Source organism: Copadichromis virginalis, linkage group LG6, assembly GCF_057382275.1.
Source record: "Copadichromis virginalis isolate Kocher_CV1m ecotype Utaka linkage group LG6, C_Virginalis_male_GT1.1, whole genome shotgun sequence".
Classification (NCBI taxonomy): domain Eukaryota; kingdom Metazoa; phylum Chordata; class Actinopteri; order Cichliformes; family Cichlidae; genus Copadichromis; species Copadichromis virginalis.
In genome coordinates, this window is record NC_140623.1 from 43,438,900 (window position 1) to 43,463,533 (window position 24,634).

The 24,634-nt window shown below is 49.5% G+C and overlaps 2 protein-coding genes across 2 annotated transcripts; both read right to left on the minus strand.

Annotated features, from left to right (window-relative positions):
• Positions 1–2,063: 2,063 nt before the first annotated feature.
• prokr1a (prokineticin receptor 1a) lies at positions 2,064–9,060 on the minus strand. The gene is made up of 2 exons (XM_085460595.1): positions 8,637–9,060; positions 2,064–2,911 (listed from the first exon to the last, which is right to left on the minus strand). The coding sequence occupies exons 1-2, from the start codon at positions 9,047–9,049 to the stop codon at positions 2,140–2,142; spliced, it is 1,185 nt and encodes a 394-aa protein (XP_085316721.1). The 5' UTR covers positions 9,050–9,060; the 3' UTR covers positions 2,064–2,139.
• Positions 9,061–18,570: 9,510 nt separating this feature from the next.
• Positions 18,571–24,352, minus strand: snrpb2 (small nuclear ribonucleoprotein polypeptide B2). The gene is made up of 6 exons (XM_085460624.1): positions 24,289–24,352; positions 22,259–22,431; positions 22,037–22,171; positions 20,967–21,002; positions 20,388–20,476; positions 18,571–19,761 (listed from the first exon to the last, which is right to left on the minus strand). The coding sequence occupies exons 1-6, from the start codon at positions 24,350–24,352 to the stop codon at positions 19,602–19,604; spliced, it is 657 nt and encodes a 218-aa protein (XP_085316750.1). The 3' UTR covers positions 18,571–19,601.
• Positions 24,353–24,634: the final 282 nt, after the last annotated feature.

Sequence of the window (24,634 nt, forward strand, 5' to 3'; positions counted from 1 at the left end):
CTTTGTCGTGGGCATGAAAGAAAATCATCGATGGAAACATTTGGTCATTGAGTGTATTCAGACTGACCTCAACACTGTTTGATGAGGACAGTTTGAGGGGAAAACATCAGGATATGACTTCAGACTCAGTTTAAGAGAAGCTCCTCGCTGTGTCGCTGAGCCTGAAACATCTCTGCTCTTTATAATATCTCACAAAGATAATCCGCATAAACACAAAATGCCGTTTTTACACGATGATTTAGTTTATTAGGGGAACAAAAGCTTTCCAAACCTCGCTGCCCTGTGATGTCGTCGCCTCTTAAAGCTAATAACTGGTTGTGTCATCGTTGGCAGCAAGAACTGCAATCAGCTGTTTGTGATAACTGACATCGCCGAGTAAGACAAAGTCAGTGACATCATCAGCCTGAGAGGGTTACAGAGACATTTCTCAGGCTGTGGAGGTCACAGAAGAGCCCAGATTAACATCTGCAGACCTGCAGACTCACCTGGCTCAGATAAGGTCAGAGGTCAACAGTAAGAAAGAGGCGGGGCAAAGATGGGAGAGTCCAAGCAGAAACCACTGCTGACCAAGAAGATCACAAAGTCTCGTCGCACATCTGCCAACAAACATCTGGAGGATAATATTCTGAGGGCTGACGAGACAGAAGCTGAACTTTCTACGTTTCATCCAGAAACATCCCAGCAGCAGCAGCCAGGGTGGTGGTGGCGTGACGGTCTGGCTGCTCTGCAGGAACCAGCAGCTCCACCTCTGATTGGCTCAAAGTCTGGACTTAAACCAGGCCTGGCAGTGAAGCTGGACTTAGCTCCAGGTCGTTCATGATTTAAGAAGAGAGGCAGTTCGTTTTCACAGAGCTGTACCTGTTTGCTTCGTCCATTTCAGGCGCTTTTTATTTGCAACGCAATGAATATTAAAACACTTACAACCATGTGAGTGAACCCTAACATGGGCACACAATGCAAATCAGCAGGGAGGGACTGTAGCGAGTCATTGTTCTCTTCAGGTTCACGTTCATCGTTGCTAAGCAGATTATACAACAGCAGCATTACAAATATGCAGATCAAACCTGTGAGACAGCGCTGCACACACACACCAGAGAAAGGTCAGAAACCCTGTGATGTGAGGAAGAACAGGCAGTATTGATTTCAGTATAAACTCCCTCGATGCTGCTACAGAGGACGCTGGCGGACTTTGAGTCTGTGCGTCTGAAGCTGCTGCGTGAACATAAATAAGAGACCGGCTTCACAGAGCTGTGTGCTGATCGGCACTAATGAGGGTGGAAACGATGGCGGAGGCTGAACTGATGGTCTAAAGATCAAACAAGCCCACGCAGAGAGCGCACCGAGGTACAAACAGCCTCTGAAAGCTGCACGAACACCAGCACGCACCACTCCAGCTCTCACCTCTGCTCCTTCATTACAAGCTTAAAAATGCATCTTTATTTGACATGAATATGAGCGGAGAATCGTGCATGCGCACGCAGCCTGCTGCATTACCAACAGTTTTACTTTGAACAGCAGGAGCACGTCGGGGAGTCGGGCTGAAATCCACAGAAGAAGAAGAGGCAGGAGGAGATGTGGTGGACTCCTTCCAAACTGCTGGTGTGAGGGCAGAAGGAGGTCGCACCAAACTCTGATTATGTCACTTTAACTGAGGGCCCCGAACGCTGAGGGGTGGTCGACACGTCTTCCTGAAGCCTCACTTCAGCTTCGTAGCTGTTGCCACGGTGGCAGTCGGACGTGACCATATCTAGATAACTTTGCAGCTAATGCTAGTTAGCAACTTCCCACAATTACCCACACAGCAGCCATGTTATTGGTCACATGATGTCATTAAAACGCTCCTTAAAGCTCCAACATCACAAACATGGTGCAGACGTCCAGTTCAGGTGACGCTAGCAGCAACAGCCACCTGTCAGTCAGAGAGGCCACGCCCCTAATAATGCAATCCAGTTTAAACAGGTCTCTGGCCTCAGTGTTGTAAATAATAACAATAATAATATTTTCATCCACATAAGATACAAACAGTTGGAAACGACAAAAACGGGATCAGAAAGTCTCTCCATGGACGATGCAGCGTCGCTAACACTCGGCAGCAGCCACAGTTCTGCTGAGCAAACACGTCACAGCTCGCTCCTCACTTCAGCTCCGAGTCTCTGCGTGCAGCCGCTTTACCGGATGTTTTGTGCCTTCCATAGAAGAAGAAGTAGGTAAGTACCTCAGCCGGCCGCCCTCCACCTCCTCCGTCACCCGGAGGGAGGATGTCCGCGGCTCAGCTTCATCCAGCCACTTGGTGGCCACGAAGCTCACCAGCCTCAGAGGGAACTTGATGGACTTATTCAGCTGCTTCCTGCTGTTTCGGACGCTCACAAAGCAGAGGGTGTTGATGATCCCGTTGCTCATGGCGATGCACTCGATGACGTAGAAGGCCACCAGGGAGTTCTTGTCCGTGGAGATAAGGGTGGGGTAAAAGTCCCGCACCAGGGTGAAACCGTAATACGGCGCCCAGCACAGGATGTAGGCCACCAGGACCAGAATCAGCACCACCACGGTCCTCCTGCGCTTCTGCAGTCTCTTGCGGATCTGTACCGTCTGAAAACCTGGAACATTTTTAAACCACAGCTCTCTGGAGATGTGGGTGTAGCAGACGGCCATGACAGACACGGGGCCCACGAACTCCAGAGCGAAGACGAGGAGGAAGTAAGAGCGGTAGTAAACCTGGTGGTCCACGGGCCAGATCTGAGCGCAGAAGGTCTTATCGGGGCAACCGTCCACATGTGGGTACGTCGTCTCTGAGGCCATGTAGGCAGACGGGATGGAGATGAAGATGGGGACGAGCCAGATGGTCAGGATCACGCAGCACGCCGTCTGGTGCTTCATACGAGGCCTCAGCGGGTGCAGGATCGCCATGTACCTGCAGACACAGACGGGAAGCTGGCTCAGGTGGAGGAGGGCCGGCTTTCGCGCCCTTCACACGGACTGCTTCTAAAACACGGAAACCTTTTGGTTTCTGAAGCTTTGATAATATAAATTTTTAGTTACCGTATTTTTAGGACCATAAAGCACATTAAGCGAAACAAAACAGATGAGTCAAACTACTCCACTCATTCTTCTTTCTTCCTCCACTTCTGTACCATCGATTCATTAATGCTGTATTCTATCACAGCAGCTCTGTTCCCATGTTGCTGCAGTATATGAATGACTAACCTCGTATTGTGGATGGATTATCTCAGCCGTTCTCCTGGCTGAAGTTTGGTCCGTTTACAGCATCCTGCCATGCGACTGCATTTGTCTCTAACCACATTAAATCGGTTCGAGGTCAGTACGCACAACCAGGATTCATACATGAGGCGCTCCGCATTATTAGACGCACTGTCGATTTTTGAGAAAATAAAGGATTTTAAGTGCACCTTATAATTTACCTTTGACCACCGGGGGAGAGAGCGTGCTGAAAGGCGTACCTTTGCTCATGTGTGCCACAGACATGTATGGTTTGTTGTTATTAATATCTCCTTCATACCTTAATGAATCACTATAAACGAATACAAACATCAGTGGGATGATGAAATCAACATAACAAACAGAATATAGTCAACGCTTCCTAAATCAGCTGAATCATAATCATCTGATTTTTTAATGTTGTGATTTTTAATGAATCACAGTCTAAAGGTCCGGCTGTGAGTATCAGTACATCATCAGTTACATAGCAGCGCTGCATTAATCTAACATTGGTCTTACTTTGACCCAGAAGGACTGGCAGCTGGACGATGAGCCTGTCTCAGTCCAAACTGCCGGGCCCTATCAGGTCCTCTCAGGTCCTCTCAGGTCCTCTCAGGCCCTCTCAGACCAAACTGCCGGGTCCTCTCAGGTCCTCTCAGGCCCTCTCAGACCAAACTGCCGGGCCCTCTCAGGTCCTCTCAGGTCCTCTCAGGTCCTCTCAGGCCCTCTCAGGCCCTCTCAGACCAAACTGCCGGGTCCTCTCAGGCCCTCTCGGGCCCTCTCAGGTCCTCTCAGGCCCTCTCAGACCAAACTGCCGGGGCCCCCTCGGGCCCTCTCGGGCCCTCTCAGACCAAACTGCCGGGTCCTCTCGGGCCCTCTCAGGCCCCCTCAGGCCCTCTCAGGCCTCCTCAGGTCCTCTCAGGCCCTCTCAGACCAAACTGCCGGGTCCTCTCAGGTCCTCTCAGGCCCTCTCAGACCAAACTGCCGGGGCCCTCTCGGGTCCTCTCAGGCCCTCTCAGGTCCTCTCAGGTCCTCTCAGGCCCTCTCAGACCAAACTGCCGGGGCCCTCTCGGGTCCTCTCAGGCCCTCTCAGGTCCTCTCAGGTCCTCTCAGGCCCTCTCAGACCAAACTGCCGGGTCCTCTCGGGCCCTCTCAGGTCCTCTCAGGCCCTCTCGGGCTCTCTCAGGCCCTATCAGGCCCTCTCAGACCAAACTGCCGGGTCCTCTCGGGCCCTCTCAGGTCCTCTCAGGCCCTCTCAGGCCCTCTCGGGCTCTCTCAGGCCCTATCAGGCCCTCTCAGGCCCTCTCAGACCAAACTGCCGGGTCCTCTCGGGCCCTCTCAGGTCCTCTCAGGCCCTCTCAGACCAAACTGCCGGGGCCCTCTCGGGCCCTCTCGGGCCCTCTCAGACCAAACTGCCGGGTCCTCTCAGGCACTCTCAGGTCCTCTCAGGCCCTCTCAGGGCCTCTCAGGTCCTCTCAGGCCCTCTCGGGCTCTCTCAGGCCCTATCAGGCCCTCTCGGGCCCTCTCAGACCAAACTGCCGGGTCCTCTCAGGCACTCTCAGGTCCTCTCAGGCCCTCTCAGGGCCTCTTGGGCCCTCTCAGGGCCTCTCAGGCCTTCTCAGGCCCCCTCAGGTCCTCTCAGGTCCTCTCAGGCCCTCTCAGACCAAACTGCCGGGTCCTCTCAGGCCGTCTCGGGCCCTCTCAGGTCCTCTCAGGCCCTCTCAGACCAAACTGCCGGGGCCCTCTCGGGTCCTCTCAGGCCCTCTCAGGTCCTCTCAGGTCCTCTCAGGCCCTCTCAGACCAAACTGCCGGGGCCCTCTCGGGTCCTCTCAGGCCCTCTCAGGTCCTCTCAGGTCCTCTCAGGCCCTCTCAGACCAAACTGCCGGGTCCTCTCGGGCCCTCTCGGGTCCTCTCAGGTCCTCTCAGACCAAACTGCCGGGTCCTCTCGGGCCCTCTCAGGTCCTCTCAGGCCCTCTCGGGCTCTCTCGGGCCCTATCAGGCCCTCTCGGGCCCTCTCAGACCAAACTGCCGGGTCCTCTCGGGCCCTCTCAGACCAAACTGCCGGGTCCTCTCGGGTCCTCTCAGGTCCTCTCAGGCACTCTCAGGCCCTCTCAGGGCCTCTTGGGCCCTCTCGGGCCCTCTCAGGCCCCCTCAGGCCCTCTCAGGCCTCCTCAGGTCCTCTCAGGCCCTCTCAGACCAAACTGCCGGGTCCTCTCAGGTCCTCTCAGGCCCTCTCAGACCAAACTGCCGGGGCCCTCTCGGGTCCTCTCAGGCCCTCTCAGGTCCTCTCAGGTCCTCTCAGGCCCTCTCAGACCAAACTGCCGGGGCCCTCTCGGGTCCTCTCAGGCCCTCTCAGGTCCTCTCAGGTCCTCTCAGGCCCTCTCAGACCAAACTGCCGGGTCCTCTCGGGCCCTCTCAGGTCCTCTCAGGCCCTCTCGGGCTCTCTCAGGCCCTATCAGGCCCTCTCAGACCAAACTGCCGGGTCCTCTCGGGCCCTCTCAGGTCCTCTCAGGCCCTCTCAGGCCCTCTCGGGCTCTCTCAGGCCCTATCAGGCCCTCTCAGGCCCTCTCAGACCAAACTGCCGGGTCCTCTCGGGCCCTCTCAGGTCCTCTCAGGCCCTCTCAGACCAAACTGCCGGGGCCCTCTCGGGCCCTCTCGGGCCCTCTCAGACCAAACTGCCGGGTCCTCTCAGGCACTCTCAGGTCCTCTCAGGCCCTCTCAGGGCCTCTCAGGTCCTCTCAGGCCCTCTCGGGCTCTCTCAGGCCCTATCAGGCCCTCTCGGGCCCTCTCAGACCAAACTGCCGGGTCCTCTCAGGCACTCTCAGGTCCTCTCAGGCCCTCTCAGGGCCTCTTGGGCCCTCTCAGGGCCTCTCAGGCCTCCTCAGGCCCCCTCAGGTCCTCTCAGGTCCTCTCAGGCCCTCTCAGACCAAACTGCCGGGTCCTCTCAGGCCGTCTCGGGCCCTCTCAGGTCCTCTCAGGCCCTCTCAGACCAAACTGCCGGGGCCCTCTCGGGTCCTCTCAGGCCCTCTCAGGTCCTCTCAGGTCCTCTCAGGCCCTCTCAGACCAAACTGCCGGGGCCCTCTCGGGTCCTCTCAGGCCCTCTCAGGTCCTCTCAGGTCCTCTCAGGCCCTCTCAGACCAAACTGCCGGGTCCTCTCGGGCCCTCTCGGGTCCTCTCAGGTCCTCTCAGACCAAACTGCCGGGTCCTCTCGGGCCCTCTCAGGTCCTCTCAGGCCCTCTCGGGCTCTCTCGGGCCCTATCAGGCCCTCTCGGGCCCTCTCAGACCAAACTGCCGGGTCCTCTCGGGCCCTCTCAGACCAAACTGCCGGGTCCTCTCGGGTCCTCTCAGGTCCTCTCAGGCCCTCTCAGGCCCTCTCGGGCTCTCTCAGGCCCTATCAGGCCCTCTCGGGCCCTCTCAGACCAAACTGCCGGGTCCTCTCGGGCCCTCTCAGGTCCTCTCAGGTCCTCTCAGGCCCTCTCAGACCAAACTGCCAGGGCCCTCTCGGGCCCTCTCGGGCTCTCTCAGGCCCTATCAGGGCCTCTGATTTGGCTTTTTATCCTGTTCCCTTTGGAGGTTTTGCTCTTTTACAAAGTAAGACTGTTTTTGTGGTGGTTACGTACTGACGGCACCGTCTGGACACGGGACGTTTCAACCTGTGACTGTGAGGACACGTCAGAGATCTTTCTGCTGTTTTTCAGTGCTGTCATCGTCTTGTCTGTTATGAAGGCGGAGCTCCTTTTCCGCCTCTAAAATCTGTGGACACATTTCTTTCCTGGTATTTCTGCCTGAATGGATCGGATTGGTTGAATGGAGCTTTAGTTTTTCAGGATGTCCCCTCTCGGGGGTTCTGGTGTTTCTGTTGATGTAAGACTGTGTTTGCAGTTTCAGAGGAGCTGAGCTTTGATGTAAGCGAAGCAGCAGTCGTGTTGGTTGGATTTAATGGATTGTGTTGTTATCAGCTGCAGAAGTGTTTGTACCCTGAGTCAGTCTGACACGCTGCCAGATGTTTGGATGTGTTCGCTCTCAGGATAACGAGGAAAGTGGAACCACTTTGTTGTCCCCAGATACACAGAAGCTCTCTGGAAACACTAACAGCCGTCAGCCAGGCGTGATGAAGGACGCGTGGAGGACCGCCGGAGCGCGAGCTGCCCGGTTTCACTCAGAAACACGGGAGCTGCTTTTGTTGAAGCAGAATGTAAACCCCGTCTGTCAGCTGGTCCGCTCTGGAATGTGCTTGATGTGGAGCCACCGTCAGGACCCTGCACATCATCAGCGGCCTCGCTGCTGCCGCCACACGCTTCGACTCACACGCTTCGAGTGCTTATCTGGTTTCTTAGCGTGACTCAAACATCATTCATACTTTGGCTCAAGCACACCTGAGGTCACGTGACAGGAAGCATTAATGGAGAAAACCTCTGAAGATTGATCTGAGAGTACAAGGATCCCACCCCGGGGCGGGCTGATGGTCGTTTAAAAGAAGCAGCATTCCCACAGGGGTGTCAAAGTAAGGCCCAGGGCCCAGAATCGGACCGGCAAAACTCAAATATGGCCCAACTGGTCAGCTTAAGAAGATGTGGCAGTTTTTACAGATACTAATGAGTTCTCAGTAAATCAACAAAACCTTCATGTTTAATATTTAATGTGCAATGAGCTCCACTTAAGATCACAGTGGACTTCAGTAAACTTTACAGTAACTGTGCAGTAATTGAATTTGCAGCACTGTTACTGTAAATAAATGACAGGATATGACTGCATTTATACTACTGTAACATTGTATTGATTCTATATTTTTCCTGTAAATTTCCTCAGTATTACTGTAATGTTTGCCAGTCATGTTTTACAGTGTAGCCTCTCCTCTGACGTCTGATTGGATGAAGCATGATGCTCATGTTGGAGGTTTTGATCCCGTCAGAAGGACTCCAGACGCTCTGATCTTCATCAGCGAGTGATGTCGTACTGACCTCGTCCATCTTTCAGGCACAAAGTGAATATTTAAGATTTAAATGGATCACCTGTAAGGACGTCCATCCTGGTAGGATCCTGATGGTTGTTTCAGAGGACCAAACCATGAACATCAGCAATAATTACCAATCATTTCAAAGAGGAGTGGACTTTTCTGTTCCATACTTCTATTCTGTAATAAAACATCCTGGCCTTTACGGAGCCTCTCACTACCTTTTTAGCTCCTCCTACTCTCAGACCTCCCTCTGGGTAAGTCAGTTTTCCTCTGGTTGGGCAGCTTCTGGAAGCCCACTGAGGGGCAGCTCTAAGTGCTGACGCTGTGGCAGAGATTCAGCAATATTATAAACCGAACGTCCGTTACCCAGGATGTTCTCACACGGAACATTTACACGCCAAACCAACCGAAGCACAAACAGAGGCTCTGTGTTGTCTGCTTGTGTTCCCGGAGGTGAACTCACCTGTCCACGGCGATGGCCAGGAGAGCGTTTGTGGACACGTAGAGCGAGACGGTGCGCAGGTAGTTGGTGGAGGCACAGAGCAGCAGGCCGTGCTCCCACGACAGCTGCTTCACCACGTAGTAGTCTAGCAGGAAGGGACAGCAGATCGCTGCCACCAGCACGTCCGACACGGCTAGGTTGGCGATGAGCAGGTTGGTCAGGTTTCTGAGCTGCTTGTAGCGGGCGAGGCTGGTGATGAAGAGGCAGTTCCCCACGCCGCACACCAGCATGATGCCCACCAGCACCACGCCAATGACTATGGTGGCCACGAAGAAGGCCCGCCCCTGCGTGGTGTCCAGGATCTCATCTGGGGAAATCCCGTAATCTGGGAAGACACCCACCAGCGCTGAGCTGCTGTTGGTCGAGGTGCACATTTTGGATCAGGTCAGCATGCTCGCACTGCTACGCCTGCAGGGACGGGACAACAAGGCAAGGGTTAACCTTTGAAATTTGGGAGGGGCCAAAGTTCACGTTTGAACCGATCAAAAACACCTTTCTATGACTGGTCGCTGTCGTGAAGCTCACCTCTGTTCTCAGGTCAGAGAAGCGAGGACCCTAACTAGAGGTTGTCATGGTTGCAGTAATAAAAAGGTTGACGGTTAGCGGTTGGCAGTGACTAAAAGTGGACCCACCAAAAGATGCAGTTCCTCTAACGGCCAGTTGAGGCTAATGCTAGTCCTCACAGACTCACAAACACAGAGCTTCTCACCGCAGGGGGCGCTCTCGAGTTCATCCAGACTGAACGGGGCAAACATTTTTGTCTTCTGTATATTTTTTAATAGGAGGGTTTGAGTCAGTGGCTATAGTTCAGAGGTAACATATTAACGATCTTTTGGAAACCACCATCGCGGCGACGCCCTGTCCTACATCATTAACCGACCAATCAGCACGCACTAGCAGAACGCTGGGGTTTTGTGGACAGCGTGAGAAAATTTACACAGACTAAAATAAAATGTTTTTGTCTAGGAACAGCGCCCCCTGCTGCACATGCAGCTGAATTATAGCAGGTTCCTGTACAGTGATATTAACAGGAAGTGGTTTGGGAGCATAAATGCATATAACAGAGCGCCCCCTTCAGGCCAGCCTGTGTTTCTAAAGCCATTACTGCCATAACCGCTGATGGCTTCTTTCCCTGCGTGTTTGCTGCAGATGGAGCGTGTCGTTGGCCGCTCGGGGTGAGGCTGGATGTTTGGTGTGCAGCAGTCGTCAGATTCGCCTGCAGGCTGGGGAATGTTGCATCTCAGCTCTGAAAACTCGACGCAGGAGCTTCTCACCAACCTGCCTCCTGATTGTTCTTTGTGCTGCAAGGAGCTGCTGCTCACATCATCGTTAACCCTTTAGCGCAGCACGCCGTGTCCTGTGGGGACGAGTCTTTCCTGCCGTTGTTGTTTTAAAATGTTTCACAGATTATTGATTCATATACTTTTAAACAGACTCGGGAGCTTACATCGCTGAGAAACAGACAGTTTAAAAAGCTTTCATGCAATATGTCATTATAAAAACACAACATTAAACTGCACTGCTTTAACGTCTGCTTAATGTTTTAGTGCTCATAATAATTTCAGTATATATATATTTTTTAAACAGATTTAATGTTTATTTTTAATAATAATAATAATATAATATTAATATAATATAATAATATAATTATTATTATTAAAAATAATAACGAATAGACCCCTGTGGAACCATTTGCATGTCCCAAAACTTTAGTTATAAACGTATTCATGACTACGGTCGCTTGCCTGCTGTGATGGTTGGAGACGGTGGAGTCGAGCTGAAGATGTTCAGACGTTCGGTGAGCAGGATGGACCTGAGTCCATCAGAGGGACAGCTCAGAGTCAGAGAGGTGGAGGTGGTCTGAGCATGTGCAGAGGGGGTGTGGATATACTGGACAAAGGATGAACAGACATGGGTTGTATTTTAGACTAAATATACTTCATTGTAAGACCAGCTTGTGAGTCTAAGTCATTTAAGTGTTGATTTACGATGGTGAGCTGAGAAAAGGCAACACTGTTTAGAAAAAGACTAAAAGGTGACATTTTAACAAACTCGCTGGCTAAGTGCTGCTCCCTGCTGGTGACAATGTGAGTTGTATTTTCCAGATGGTAATTACAAAAAGTAGCTTTAATGTTTAGGATCTGACTGGAGCATGATGATTATATGATAACATAATGATAATACCGAGAAATAATAATACAAAATATTTAAAAAGAGAAAAATTTATACGGAAAATTTTGTCTTAAAAATAAAGTGAATATATCAGCTGACACATGATCAATTTTTTCACGTTTCACATTTTGTTCACAAAAAACATAATTTTAATAAAGCTGTGATACAAATGCAGTGAAGAAGAAATAAAAATAACAAATAAGTTCAGATCAATTCCTTGTTTTCCTGTCACTACTTGGTGCAGCACGATCAGATATTTCTGAGCATCTTTTAGCGACTGCTGCCTGTATAGCTGAGACCTCTCTGCCTCCACAGCAGATTAAAAATGAAGCATTAACCTTCCTCTGAGACTTTTGGCCCCTGATTTCAACCCCTGAACCTCATGTTAAGAAATCAAAGCTCAGCAGCAGAGACAGAAACACAGAAACACACAGAGAGTCTCTGATCCTACAGATTAAACACACTGACAGCGTGTAAAGCAGATTTTAAAGCATAAAAACAGAATCAGAATAAAGTTTCAGAGGGTAACCCCCCCCCCCCCCCCATGTGACCCGAGGCTGGGTGTGAGTCCTGTTAACAATAAATCAGCTGATCTGAGAGAAATAAATAAAAGATGTGGAAGGATTTCATACAGACCTGAAAATGCTTCTCTTCCTCGCTCCGCTCTGCTGAATGAAAAGAAACGAGCGCGAGCAGCAGGCGCGCTCCCGACGAACAGCGACCGACCTCCACCCCCCCCCCCCTCCCCCCACCGCCTCTGACAGGGGAAGCCTGTTTGCTGCGTGTTATTACCCAGGATATGACCGGAGGACGTGTGTGTGTGTGTGTGTGTGTGTGTGTGTGTGTGTGTGTGTGTGATTTCTAATGCAACAATTACCTGTGAACCAAACATTAAATTATGTGAGAAAAATAAAATACTTACACATTTCCCACAAGTCCACCAACTACTGAGCTCTCAAGCTGTCACGTGACTTTGGGACAGGCCTCCTGTTTTATCTTTTTATTCAAGATCTGTTCACATGTACTTAGCAAGTACATACACATGAAATGCAAACTATTTACATGGCAACGCACAGCAGGACGTCCCGTACAACGAGCAGGTTCGTCCTTTATTCCACCTTAAATGTCCCGTTTACTGACCTGCAGTGCCACGTCCTGACCAACAGATGGCACTCTTACAAATAGCTTTCGTCCAGTCACAGCGACGCCTGTCACGCACAGCAGATGTGAGGTGTTACGTGACTCGTAGAAATAAGGCGCTGTTTGGTCTGCGCAGCGTAATAACCCGGCGAACTTTAGCTCCTGATCTATTTGCTGAGTTTTTGTTTCAAAGGAAACGCTCGCGTGATTTCTGTACTGCTGGCTGTGCATAGTGCTCGGGCACGTCAGACTGTGTGTGCTTGATAGCTAAAAAGTTGCAACCTACTCTGGGACGAACATTTTTACTTTGAGGGCATGAAGACAGTTCATGTGTCTGTGTGCAGGTGGACGGCCGTGTCCATGCTGTCCGCGACCATTGCTTTTGGGGTTTTCTGCAGATCAAAAGGAGGAAAAATGCGCCCACTCCGAGCCCGACCCCGGCGACTCCATTATCAGCAGCCTCTGAAAACAAGGCCGTGAGCCGACAGTCAGCTGTGAAAGCATCACGCAGCATTCATCCACTGCTCATAAACCCTCAGACGTCTCTGGTTTCTCTGCTTTGATGTTTCTGCGATGAAGCTGACGAGACCTGCAGGACCTCCGAGAGCAGCCTGGCAGCATCAGGCGCTTCCATAAACACACTGACGCACAGAAACACATCCATCATCCGTTTCCAGGGATTTTGCCGCGATGACGAAAACCAGACTGACTCCAGATCTGCTCCGAGGTCCACAAACTGCTGCTGGCTTTGTTTCTCAGCATCACGTCAGGCTGTAATCGCTCATACAGAGGCCCCAGCTAAACACCTGCACCACCAGAGCTTTTCACAGGAACCCGGACGACTGACTCCAGTGAATCCAAGATTTCAGTGTAAAACAAACACGCCCACCCACAGGAAACTCCCACCTGATGAGCTGCAGGGTCTCCGACTGACTGTTTCCTGTTTCATCCTCTGGTTTCCTGATATGATCTGCTGCTTTATCAACATCGATCATTAAAACTGAGTTTAACATGAGGCTCATCTGTGGCAGGACGATCTGTCGGTCCCGTCTGTGTCAGGCTGAGATTTCCTGTTTGGAGTTCATTTAACGGCACTTCTCCTCCTGTGAGTGCGGCCCACTTAGCTTCCTGCAGACCTGTGACTTTAGTTCACATAGTTCAGGTACTTCAGGGTCTTTCTCAGAGTGATGGCAAGGTGAACATGAGGTGGGGCCAGGTTTCACAATGAGCTCACCCGAAACTCTGGCTGATTGGGACCCACACCCAGTTTCACACCTCGGCTCATGTGATTAGAGGATCATCAGGGGGTCCTTTTGTCCCTCTGTGGGGGGAAACTCCCACTAGGTTTATATCTGGGACTCTCCACCATTTGACCTTAGAACTGAAGAAGCTTCTCGGATGAGAGGTGAAACGTCTTCAAGTAACTTAAAGAAGTCCAGACGCTTTTCTTTGCAAGCTCCTTTGACTGAACAAGAGGTGGTGTCAACATCAGCTTTACCTGCCCATCTACACATCTTATGAAGACTCTAGAGCGGCTCTTCCTCGACCTCCTCCGACCACAGGTACAACATGCCCAGGACCCACTACAGTTTGCATACAAGGCGGGTGTCGGAGTGGAGGATGCCATCCTGTACCTCCTACACAGAGCCCACTCACACCTGGATGGGGGAAAAGGCACGGTCAGGATCCTGTTTCTTGACTTTTCCAGTGCCTTTAATACCATCCGGCCCTGTATGCTTCAGGAAAAACTGAACAGGATGGAGGTGGACCCCTGCCTGGTGGCTTGGATCTCCGACTACCTCACCGACAGACCACAGTACATCAGGCTGAAGGACATCACGTCTGACACTGTGGTCAGCAGCACAGGAGCACCACAGGGAACTGTGCTGTCCCCTCTTCTCTTCACCCTGTACACCTCTGACTTCTGCTACAACTCTGAATTATGCCACATTCAGAAGTTTGCAGATGACACGGCCATCATGGGGTGTATCTGGGATGATCAGGAAGAGGAGTACAGAAGTCTGGTGAGGAACTTTGTCGCATGGAGTCACACAAACCACCTGCAACTCAACACCTCAAAGACTAAGGAACTGGTTGTGGACTTCGGGAGGTCCAGAGAAGGTCCACTGCGGGTTCAGATAGAGGGGGAGGAGGTGGAGGTGGTCAACAAGTACAAGTACCTCGGGCTGTGGGTGGACAATAAACTGGACTGGTCATGCAACACAGAGCACCTGTATAAAAAAGCCCAAAGCCGACTGTACTTCCTCAGGAGGCTGAGGTCTTTTAACATCTGCAGGAAGCTCCTGAGGATGTTTTACCAGTCGGTGGTTGCTGGAGTACTTTTCTATGCTGTGGTGTGCTGGGGGAGCAGCACAGCAAAGAAGGACTCATCCAGGCTGGAGAAACTGATCAGGAGGGCTAGCTCTGTGGTCGGCATGAAGCTGGACACTCTGGTGACAGTGGCAGAGAAAAGGACATTAAAGAAACTGATGGACATTATGAACAATGCTGGGCATCCTCTGCACACGGCCATAAACAACCAGAAGAGTCTGTTCAGTGACAGGTTGCTTCTCCCCAAGACAAGAACTAACAGACTTAAAAACTCCTTTGTCCCACACGCCATCAGACTGTTTAACTCCTCTCTGGAGGGGAGAGGGAGGGGAAACAGGAGGACAAAGGAGGGGGGAACAACTAAGCTGTAGTGCCTCTTCACCTCACTGTGCAATACCTTTGTTAATAGTCAACGGTGCAATAGACCTCAATACTTGAAATGTGCAATTCACTTGTATTTTTATTTTTTATTCCTATTTATTCTATTTATCCCCTTCGTATATTTTATTTATATTGTCTCTGTATTTATATATATGTGTGTGTAATATTCTGTAACTCTGTAACTTCTGTCGGTGCTGTGCTTTTTTGGAAATCGAATTTCCCAGAGGAACCCACCCGAGGGATTAATAAAGTTCTATCTATCTACACCCCAGCCTTCACCTGTGGCAGTGGCTCAAGCGTCTGATGTGGCTGTAGGAGCGATCGTGGCTCAAGAGTTGGGACTTCGCCTTGTAATCGGAAGGTTGCCGGTTCGATGCCCGGCTTTGACAGTCTCGGTCGTTGTGTCCTTGGACAAGACACTTCACCCGTTGCCTACTGGTGGTGGTCAGAGGTGGCGCCACTCTGTCAGTATGGGCTGAAATTGTGGTCATAAACATTTTGTACTATCAGGATTTGTATGCGTTAAAAAATTTGTGTGTGGCCAAAAAACTACATGAGAAACTCTGCACTCCAGTTTTAAGTTACAAGTACGAATTTTGACCCTATTTTTCTTCCTTTCATCTGATTGGTCAATGTCATGTCAATCACAAATTTAACTATCCAATCAGAGAACAGATGGGTTTGGCTGTCGGAGGGGCGCTTTTTTGAACTCCTTGAAGGGTTTGAAGCTGGAGGATCTCTATATAAATATCTGATAGCAGCTAGGTCCCCTAACTTTCAGCAGCTGTTGAAAGGATAAAGTTGTGCTATATCAGTGGTTAGAAATACCATTATTACTTTAGGATTAGTTTAACACAAAGTCAGGGCTGACCCGGGACCATTGCTGTGAGTCACAGTGCGCAGCATGAAGGTCCTTTCACATCAGAGCAGGATGTGCTGCTAATGCTAACTGCTAACTAAAAGCAAAGGATCCAGGATTTGTTGCTGGCTGCTGGGCTCTGTGTGCAGCAGCTCTACCTGTACTAGATGCACCTGTCGTTTCTATCTCTGACTTTATGTGAACTACAAGAGTTTCTGTTTTTTTTGCTGTTTCTTCAAATGTTTAATAAAAACATGTATGCTAATTCATAACGAAGAAAGCTTTGTAATGAAGACTGTCATTTCAAAACACTGCCCGCCCCCCGCGGTCCGCAGCGCTGTTGAAAAGGCTGTGGAAGTCCCTGTATTAAACACGTAGACCTGTGACACAAAAATCACCAAACTCGGACGACCACAGACTGTTTTCCTTCGTGGTGATGAAGGAAAACGCTGGGTTGGCATGTAAAAGGCCATTTATTCCCTTCAAGGACCTGCAGTTCAAAAAAAACGCCCCTCGACAGCCAAACCCATCTGTTCTCTGATTGGATTGTTACATTTGTGATTGACATGACATTGACCAATCAGATGAAAGGAAGAAAAATAGGGTCAAAAATCCGTACTTGTAACTTGAAACTTGAGTTTCTCACAGATTTTTTGGCCACACACAAATTCTTTTTACACATACAAATCCTGATTTACAAGTACAAAATATTTATGACCACAATTTGAGCCCATATGTCAGTGCGCCTCAGGGTGGCTGTGGCTACAATGCAGCTGCCATCACCAGTGTGTGAATGTGTGCGTGACTGAATGTGTAAAGTGCTTTGGGGTCCTTAGGGACTAAGTAAGGCGCTATACAAATACAGACCATTTGCCACTTGGTTTCTGCAGACAACATTAAAGTGTCACCTGCTTCCCGACTGACCATCACGTTCCTTTCTGATGGAGTTGTGCGCATGTTTACATTTGTGCAGACAGAAATCAAAATTACACAACGACACAATTACAGGTTTGTCTGTCCTTAATCTGAAATATGCACATGTATACATATATGAGCCTCTGAGTGTGTATAACACTTTCACATGATGATGATGATGATTTAGAACTTCTATGATATTTTGGCGTCTGCAAAATGCACAGACTGTAAGATAAGATCCTGTTTCCAGGATTCTTAATGGACGATTATCCTGTGACTTGTCATTTGCCAATGAGCATCCGGTTTCAGTTAGACCCGCCCCTCCTCGTCCAAGCTCCATTTTTGCAACCAGCACAGCAACGGCGGGCACGTTTACCTCGAGGCTTCAAATCTGGATTCATTAAAAAAAAGAGACGTCAAGGCAGCTACGTCCATCTTTGTCTCCGTCTCCACCACCAGGGGGCAGACACAAGTACAGCCCGGGCCCAGTTTAATTGTGGCTGATATCCCATCAACAGCACATGCTGCTGATGTTTTTACAGCGAGTGCTTCTTTACACCCATCTGATGGCTTCGGTTCATTTTGGGCACTCACATTACTTCAAACGCAGGCACAGTGTGTACTTTGAAACATTTATTGTTTGTGTTTTAAAAAGCAGAGGCCTCGCACACTCTCCTGCCTCCTCTGCTGGTTATTTATTAATGTGACTGTCATATTTATCAGCGTACAGTGAATAAAGATCATTTGCATGCGTTTTCCATCCAGGATGAAAGATTTCCTCGTGCGTGTCTCAGCGTGGCTGCTCTCCGGTCGCTTCTGTTGATGCACTCAAACATTTTGATTCATTTTCCTGCAGCTGCCAAAGAGGCAGATAAATTGAAGCAGCGGGGGGGTGGAAACTCTCCACAGGCGGAGGAATGAACTCTGAATGAAACATAAAACCTGAGGTGGCCTTCCATCTTCTGGTCGAGGGTGTGATTCAGTCGGAGGTTTAACGCTCGGCCTCACTGGAGTGTTTATGTCTGTTTTAAGCTCCTAAAGTCACAAAAACCTGAAAACTTTTTAATCTAAACTTAAGACCCACAAGCTTCTTCCTCCAAATGTCAGCTGCATCTTCAGCTCTTCACATCGATGTGTCAGATATGGACGAAGCTTCGGGGCCTGAAAAGTCAACCTGCACCTTTTATGCTGGCCACCAGAGGGCAGTAACGTGGTTGCAAAGCCTATTTGCTGTTTCCTGATGAGTTTTTGAGCTCAGTCTTTAGTTTTGGCTCAAATTTAAATCTATGATAATTCTTAGTCAGAAATATTCTCCGGCCTGTGCTCATTGGTTCAGACCTTCAGGCGTCACACCGGCTTCCTAAACACAGAGACGACCACGGCAAAAATGCTCGCTGTTGCCAAAACTGACATCACAGCTGCACAGGTACATCTCACCCAGTCTAAGCCACAGCTGTACCGCCGTGTCAGGCACTCAGAGGGAGGAGCTTAAACAGAGGAAGTTGGCAGAACGATGTCCCGACGGCTGCACGACTTCCTGTGACGAGCACTCGTTCTCTGCTCACCTGTTTTCACAGGTTAGAGCACCAGAGCAGCATGACATCACATTTGTCTTCCCTCCCCCGCTAACCTGTTGCGTCAGAGGCTTTTACAGCGTCTGCAGTTCCTCTGATGGCCACTTGAGGCTCCAAACTTGAGTCAGTCCACTTGTGATGATGTTTCAGTTCCAGGCGTCGAGGTTTCACTTTTACAAGCCAGTGTGTGACTATTTGGTCAAGGTTGCTACCTCCATCTTTTATATACAGGCTGTGCTTCCTACAGGCCCTCATACAAACGCTCCACGTGTCGCTGTTCTTCAGACGGCCTGCACCGTGAGACCAAACAATAAAATACCAAAAGTCGATCCCACCCCGTCACGGCTGACTTACAGCTCCACAATCCCATAAACCCCTGCAGGCATCTCTGAGGAAATTAACAGCCGACATCACAGAAAGCACTGATGTGCCGACGGCGATCAATAACCCTTCTCTGTTTAGCGACACGACAGACAGGTGGAGGCAGGAAAACGACTGGAAAAGAATCTACAACAACGCCGCACATGTTTAAATCACTTTTAATAAAAAAATCACAACGTTGACAGAAACAAGAGGAAGAAGTTCTACTTTAAAACCCAGAAGAATCCTGTTCTGCTCATCTTAAGGGGTCGGGTCTCGTCAGCTTCGTCGCAGAAACAGGTTATCCTAAGGTAAAGCTTTGAACAGCAGCTGGCAAGGCCCGATGACCATATAAGGACAAGAGCTCTGTGACATCATACAGACCCAAGCGTAGAAAAAAACCCTGTAGTTTGAGTCAATCCTCCGTTCTGACACCTGTGCAGTTATAACGCATCTGCACGTTTAACCAGCCGGCGGATGGTGACACAGGTGGCTGAAGCGTCACCTGACCTGAGCGTGTTTGTACTGTTGGAGCCTTTGGAATGACATCATCTGACCAATAATACGGCTGCTGTGAGGTTACTGTACTAACAGAGGCGGAGCTTCACGTTTGGTGAAACTCTTGGATTTTAATTGGATGTTGTTGATGATCAACTACAACTCGGCTACGACAGAAATAAAACCCGAGGCTTTGCTTTAACAAGGTTTTCATATCCTGAAGACCCGAGACGAGCCGCCGGCGCCGCCGGCGTGAGCCAACCTGTCGGCATGACGACACGAAGCTTTGATCAATAATGTAAAAGCAGCCTGAGGTGAAACGCGGCGAAAACACACAGGCTTGAGTCGTCTCAGCGCTCACGTCTAAAACCACACAGGCTCAAACGCCGACTGGCAACCACGGCAACCGCCGGTCGCTAAGGAGAAGAGTGCTCTCTAAACCCTCGTCAGATGACACCGTGACCTCTGAGACCTGAGGGGGTCAGAGTAAAAATGTGAGGCACGTTTATGAAAAATGATTTTATTTTACAAAATCAGAAGCAGCTCCGTGGCGTTCCTCTTAGAAAATATACTTAAAAAAACAAAAACAAACAGACGCCATTAGGCTCCGCACACCGCCAGACGACAGAAATCCCCCAAACCGCCAGCCCCGCCCCCCCTCAGTCTCTGTGTCCCGTCTCTGATTGGACGAGGCGACTACTTCTTGGCGTAGGTGATCTTCATGGCGCAGGTCGCCGTGATCCGGAAGCCCTGCAGCGCGTCCTTGGCCACGCCCGCCTGAGTGTCGCTTTCAAACTCCACGAAGGCGATGTCGTGTTTCCCGGGCACGAGTCGCACTTCTTTGAAACCCGGAAACCTGCAGGCGAAAAACAAATGTTCAAACATCAGGAGGCTGAGCACGTTCAGATCTCTGACGTATGGAAACTCTGCTGGATGTGACCACAAACGTTTGAAATATGGACTTAATAAATACAATGTTACAACTTTAAACCTTTGATGTTTTCAGCTGAGCATAAATGATCAGATTTGTAAATCACTGCATTTAGCTTTTGTTCACATTTGTTTGAAGTCTTAAATCAGGCAGCTTGGCAGCCTCGTGGATGGAGCTGTGTGGGTGGAGCAGCAGGTGTGTGGGTGGAGCAGCAGGTGTGTGGGTGGAGCAGCAGGTGTGTGGGTGGAGCAGCAGGTGTGTTTGGAGCAGCAGGTGTGTGGGTGGAGCAGCAGGTGTGTGTGTGGAGCAGCAGGTGTGTTTGGAGCAGCAGGTGTGTGGGTGGAGCAGCAGGTGTGTGGGTGGAGCAGCAGGTGTGTTTGGAGCAGCAGGTGTGTGGGTGGAGCAGCACGTGTGTGGGTGGAGCAGCAGGTGTGCGTGTGGAGCAGCAGGTGTGTTTGGAGAAGCAGGTGTGTGGGTGGAGCAGCAGGTGTGTGGGTGGAGCAGCAGGTGTGTGTGTGTGGCAGGACCACAGTGAGCTGTGCAGCACTCACTGGTTGAAGAGCATGGACAGCATCATCTCGTTGGTCTCCTCGGGGAGGTTATTGAGGAACAGGATGTAGTTCGGAGGGTTGTCTGGAACCTGCGAAGAGAACGAGAGCCGTATCAGCGCCTGGTCGCAGCACGCCGTTAACAGCGAGTCACTCATAACTCTGACGTATCCCACGGGTGAGCCAGAGACGGGAAACAGGAGGAGACCCGGGCCAGCGTGGGATTTATGTTCACTGCTTTCACTTTTCTATAAATTTTAACAGAAATTTTTAATTTTCTAAAAGTTATCGAGTTATTTTCCTGCTGTTAAAGCAGCAGCCGTTAGATTGCAACACACTGCTGTGGCCAGCAGGTGGCGTCGATCCACTGTTTGCAGCCACGTTAAAACAATGACAACAGAACGCAGGCTGTAGGCGGTGGGGATCAAACCACCGACGGCCCACAGCCTCCCACTGAGCCACGGCAAACCCAGAGGGCGCCATCACTCAACTTTGTTTCCTTATCAGGAAAAGGAGGTTTTTTCCGGCTCCTGTGGAATAACAGGACAGGCAAAGGCATGACAACGCTCAGGTAAAACTTACCTGCACCGCAGGTGTGAGCGCAGGAGGGGCCAATCCCTGCAAACAAGAAAGAAGACAGAGGCGTTAAACACGTTCAAAGGTTTCATCTCCAGAGGAATGGCGAACAGAGCAGAGTCAGAAATGAATACAGCGCCGGGAAAACCGGGAACAGCGAGAGGAGAAGTGAGCGCCGAGTGGTTCACAGACTTAGTTAAACGACAGAATAAAGGAGCAGAGCGCAGCAGCCATCCTGGTTTAAGGCTCATTTACGTCCGCCGCCCGGCCCCGCTGCTGCCATTTCCTGTCGGAAACCCTGTTAGAGCGGCTGATGAAGAGGAGTCTGGCTGCTTCCACCTGCAGCGGCTGCCGATTTAGCCTGAAATGAGGCGGCTGATTTATATTCACAGTCCAATAAAGACGACTACGAAGCAGCAGCTGGAGCGCTGCGACGGTCTCACGTAAAGACACGAAGTGCAGCTTCAACATCATCGCAGATGCTGGGAGACAGCTGCAGGAGCGCGAGCACGCATCCACTACAGCCCGGCCCCCCGCGACCAGCCCGGCCCAAACGAGCACTAATTTATTTACAAATACATTCACATGTGATCATACCCGGTATTACATGAAGGGTTTCTGTACACAGGCCCCGCCCACACACCCTCCTTCATGGTCCTCTCATTGTGGGAGGGCGACGCCATGTCTAACCATAAACAGCTACCCGTTAACGTTGGCCGGGTTGCCACATAACGATGACTAAAACGCACTTTTTCAAAATCTTTAAAAAAAATAAATCAATCTTTGAAAAACGTCAAACGTAAAAAGAAACGGCGCCCCCGGTGGTAAAGGAGGGAACCGTCGCTCTGATCCACCAGACGAGAGATTTCTGCCATCGCTGGAAATGTCTTCCAACACAAACCGACTGACCAATCACAGCAGCCGTGGGCGAACAGCTCACTTGGGCTGTCAGGGGAAATCGCTGTTTTTGTGAATGGAGTCTGGTGAACAGTAACTTCCTGTCTCACAGCAGGAACGAGGTGAAATGTACAGGTTTGATGAAGCAGTGAGGGGAGACATTTTATTGGCTCGCTCACCGCCGCCGGTTTCTTTGTGGCGTTAGCCGCCAGCTCCTGAGCCTTCTTCTTCTCCTTCTTCTTCTTCTCCTTGTCGCCATATGATCCTTTGACCTTGGCGATGACCTCAGAGTCGGTCTTGGCGTACTGTATCCTCTGGAAAAAAACAAAAGGGTTAAAGGCGCAGCTGCTCAGAGGGAGGAAGTCAGCGATGACCACGACGAAGGTGGCATTCCAGCCTACCATGGGCTTGTTGTAGAAGGGGAAGCCCTGCAGCTGCCTCAGGGCATTGGTGGCGGCGGCGAGCTCTTTGAAGATGACGAAGGCCTGTCCCCTCATCTTCATCGTCTTCATGGCCACGATGTCGATGACCTGCCCGAACTGGGAGAAGAGTGCGTAGAGCGAGCGCTTCAGCTCTGCGGGAGGAAGATGAGACGAGTTCAAACACCCTCACAAACATCTCGACGTTCATCCCGGAGTCTTTTTATTTTTTTTATTATAAGGAGGGTCAAAGGTCACAGGCAGCTGGTACTCCATCCTTGGTGATTATCAGTTAATTAAACTTTAAAGTCTTAAAGAAATGATTCATGGATGAAGCTTCAAGAGAAGAATCAGTTCGAGCTGCATTCACATCAGAAATAACTCAGAGGAAGATTATTACTGCGAAATCTAAACGTCTGTATCAGTAAAACTTTAACTGTGGAACATTTGTTTGATTTATTTATCTTAAAAATGACTGAACTGAGAAAGTAGGGCTCGGAGTCTGGAGCCACATCTGAGCAAGAACTTTATAAAGTTTACATGATTCCAACGTGTTGCTAATCAGAAGATTTCATTCTTAATTATCAGTACGGCCACTTCTGAACCAAATAAAAAAGAAATAAGAAGAAAACTGAAAAATGAGGAATTCATTTGACAGTTTTTGTCAAAACCTTTATGATTAAAACATGTTTTGGAACAAAGTTCAGAGTGAAGCCTGCAGAAAAAAAGGCTCCTCGTTTCCTGCAAGAAATTCAGCAGTACATACATAATGTTTGTTTTTGTTATTCCTGCGATTGTTCTATTTCTCTGCACTCAAATAGCGTGCGCACACACACACACACACACACACACACACACACACACACACACACACACACACACACACACACACACACACACACACGTTTACTGAACTGTAGTATGGATGTGTTTACGGTCATTTTATGTGATGTGGACTTTTCTCTCTGAATGCCACAGAGACGATGACTTATCCCGACCCCGGCACTACAAAGCTACTACTAAGGTATTCTCCCTGATTTCCCCTGATGGGGACGCTGCTGGCAGCATCTGACCAATCACAGTTACTGATAAGTGTACTGGCAGCAGATAAGATGGCATTTCAATGAAAGGTGAAACTACACATAATAAAGACTGAAAGTAGAAAAGAGTGACGATATTGTTAAAGTTTAATAAATAGAAAGAAGGACTTTGAGGCAGTCTAAAAGAATCAAGGGTTAGCTGTAAAGATGTGATTATAAAGGCAAAGTGGGCCGTAGCTACTCTGTCCTGTCTAACAACATCCACTGTTTTAAAAAGGCCCAAAACATCATAACAGACACCTCACATCCTGGCCACTCCCTGTTTGAACTGTTGCCCTCAGGCAGACGGTACAGGGCAATCAGAGCAAGGACTAATAGACTCAAACACAGCTGTTATCCAACTGCAATAACACATCTGAATACTACAAAAAAATGTCCATCACGCCACTCTTGTGTTAATCTATGCACGGTCTGAAGCATGTGTGTGGGAATGTATGTGAATGTTTTACTGTTACGTCTTATCAGTATTTTAAGTATTCTATTTTATTTATTGAATTTTATTGTTTTATTTATATTTTGATATTGCTAGGGATGATGCAATGATCGGGGACCATTCTTAATTTCGTTGTTCTTGTGACAATGACAATAAAGTTTCTGATTCTGATTCTAAGCCCCTGAGGCAACTGTTGCTGAAACTGTTGGAAAGAAAGCCGGTAAAACGCCGACTGTGTGAGCTAACAGTTAAATCAATACCACAGCTCTCTCATTAAAACACGGAGCAGTCTGATGGATTATAATCAGTGTTTCATTAAGTTAATGCTTAGTTTTTATTCTTCCAGCCTTTGCGGTGTTTGATGTGTCTGATTGTTAAAATTAGATAATAATCAGCATTGTGATCGTCAGCACAGCAGTTTTAATGCCGATTCCAGCAGAAACTCGCTGCTGTTAGCCATGCAGAGGAACAGCACCCACCTTCCTTCTTGATTTTATCGTTGATGTTGTTGATGTAGATGGTGTGGTTCGGTCTGATGTCCATGGTGGAGTCTGAGGAGACAACAGGAGAGCAGCTTCAGCTTCTTCAGTGTTCAACTCCACCTTTAAACCTCGTTTACCCGTTTAATACTTGCTAATGTCTCGGTAAACTCACACAACCAGAGCAGCAACAAATCGTTTACGTTACACTTTAAAACTCGCTGTTTGAGGAGATCTGGCTAAATCAAAAGCTTCAGCTTGAATTCATTCAAAGCTTCCCAGAAACCTCTCTCACTCGGCTAATGTTAGCATGTGTTAGCTTAGCCCAGCTAGCCTTTAAACTAAA

Coding starts and splice junctions, on each gene's coding strand:
- prokr1a (XM_085460595.1), bottom strand. CDS start 9,049: ATGTGCACCTCGACCAACAGCAGCTCAGCGCTGGTGGGTGTCTTCCCA. Junction 2,912..8,636: donor CTGGCCATCGCCGTGGACAG/GTGAGTTCACCT, acceptor CTGTGTCTGCAG/GTACATGGCGATCCTGCACC.
- snrpb2 (XM_085460624.1), bottom strand. CDS start 24,352: ATGGACATCAGACCGAACCACACCATCTACATCAACAACATCAACGAT. Junction 22,172..22,258: donor CCTTCTACAACAAGCCCATG/GTAGGCTGGAAT, acceptor GTTTTTTTCCAG/AGGATACAGTACGCCAAGAC. Junction 19,762..20,387: donor CTGTCCATGCTCTTCAACCA/GTGAGTGCTGCA, acceptor TTTCGCCTGCAG/GTTTCCGGGTTTCAAAGAAG.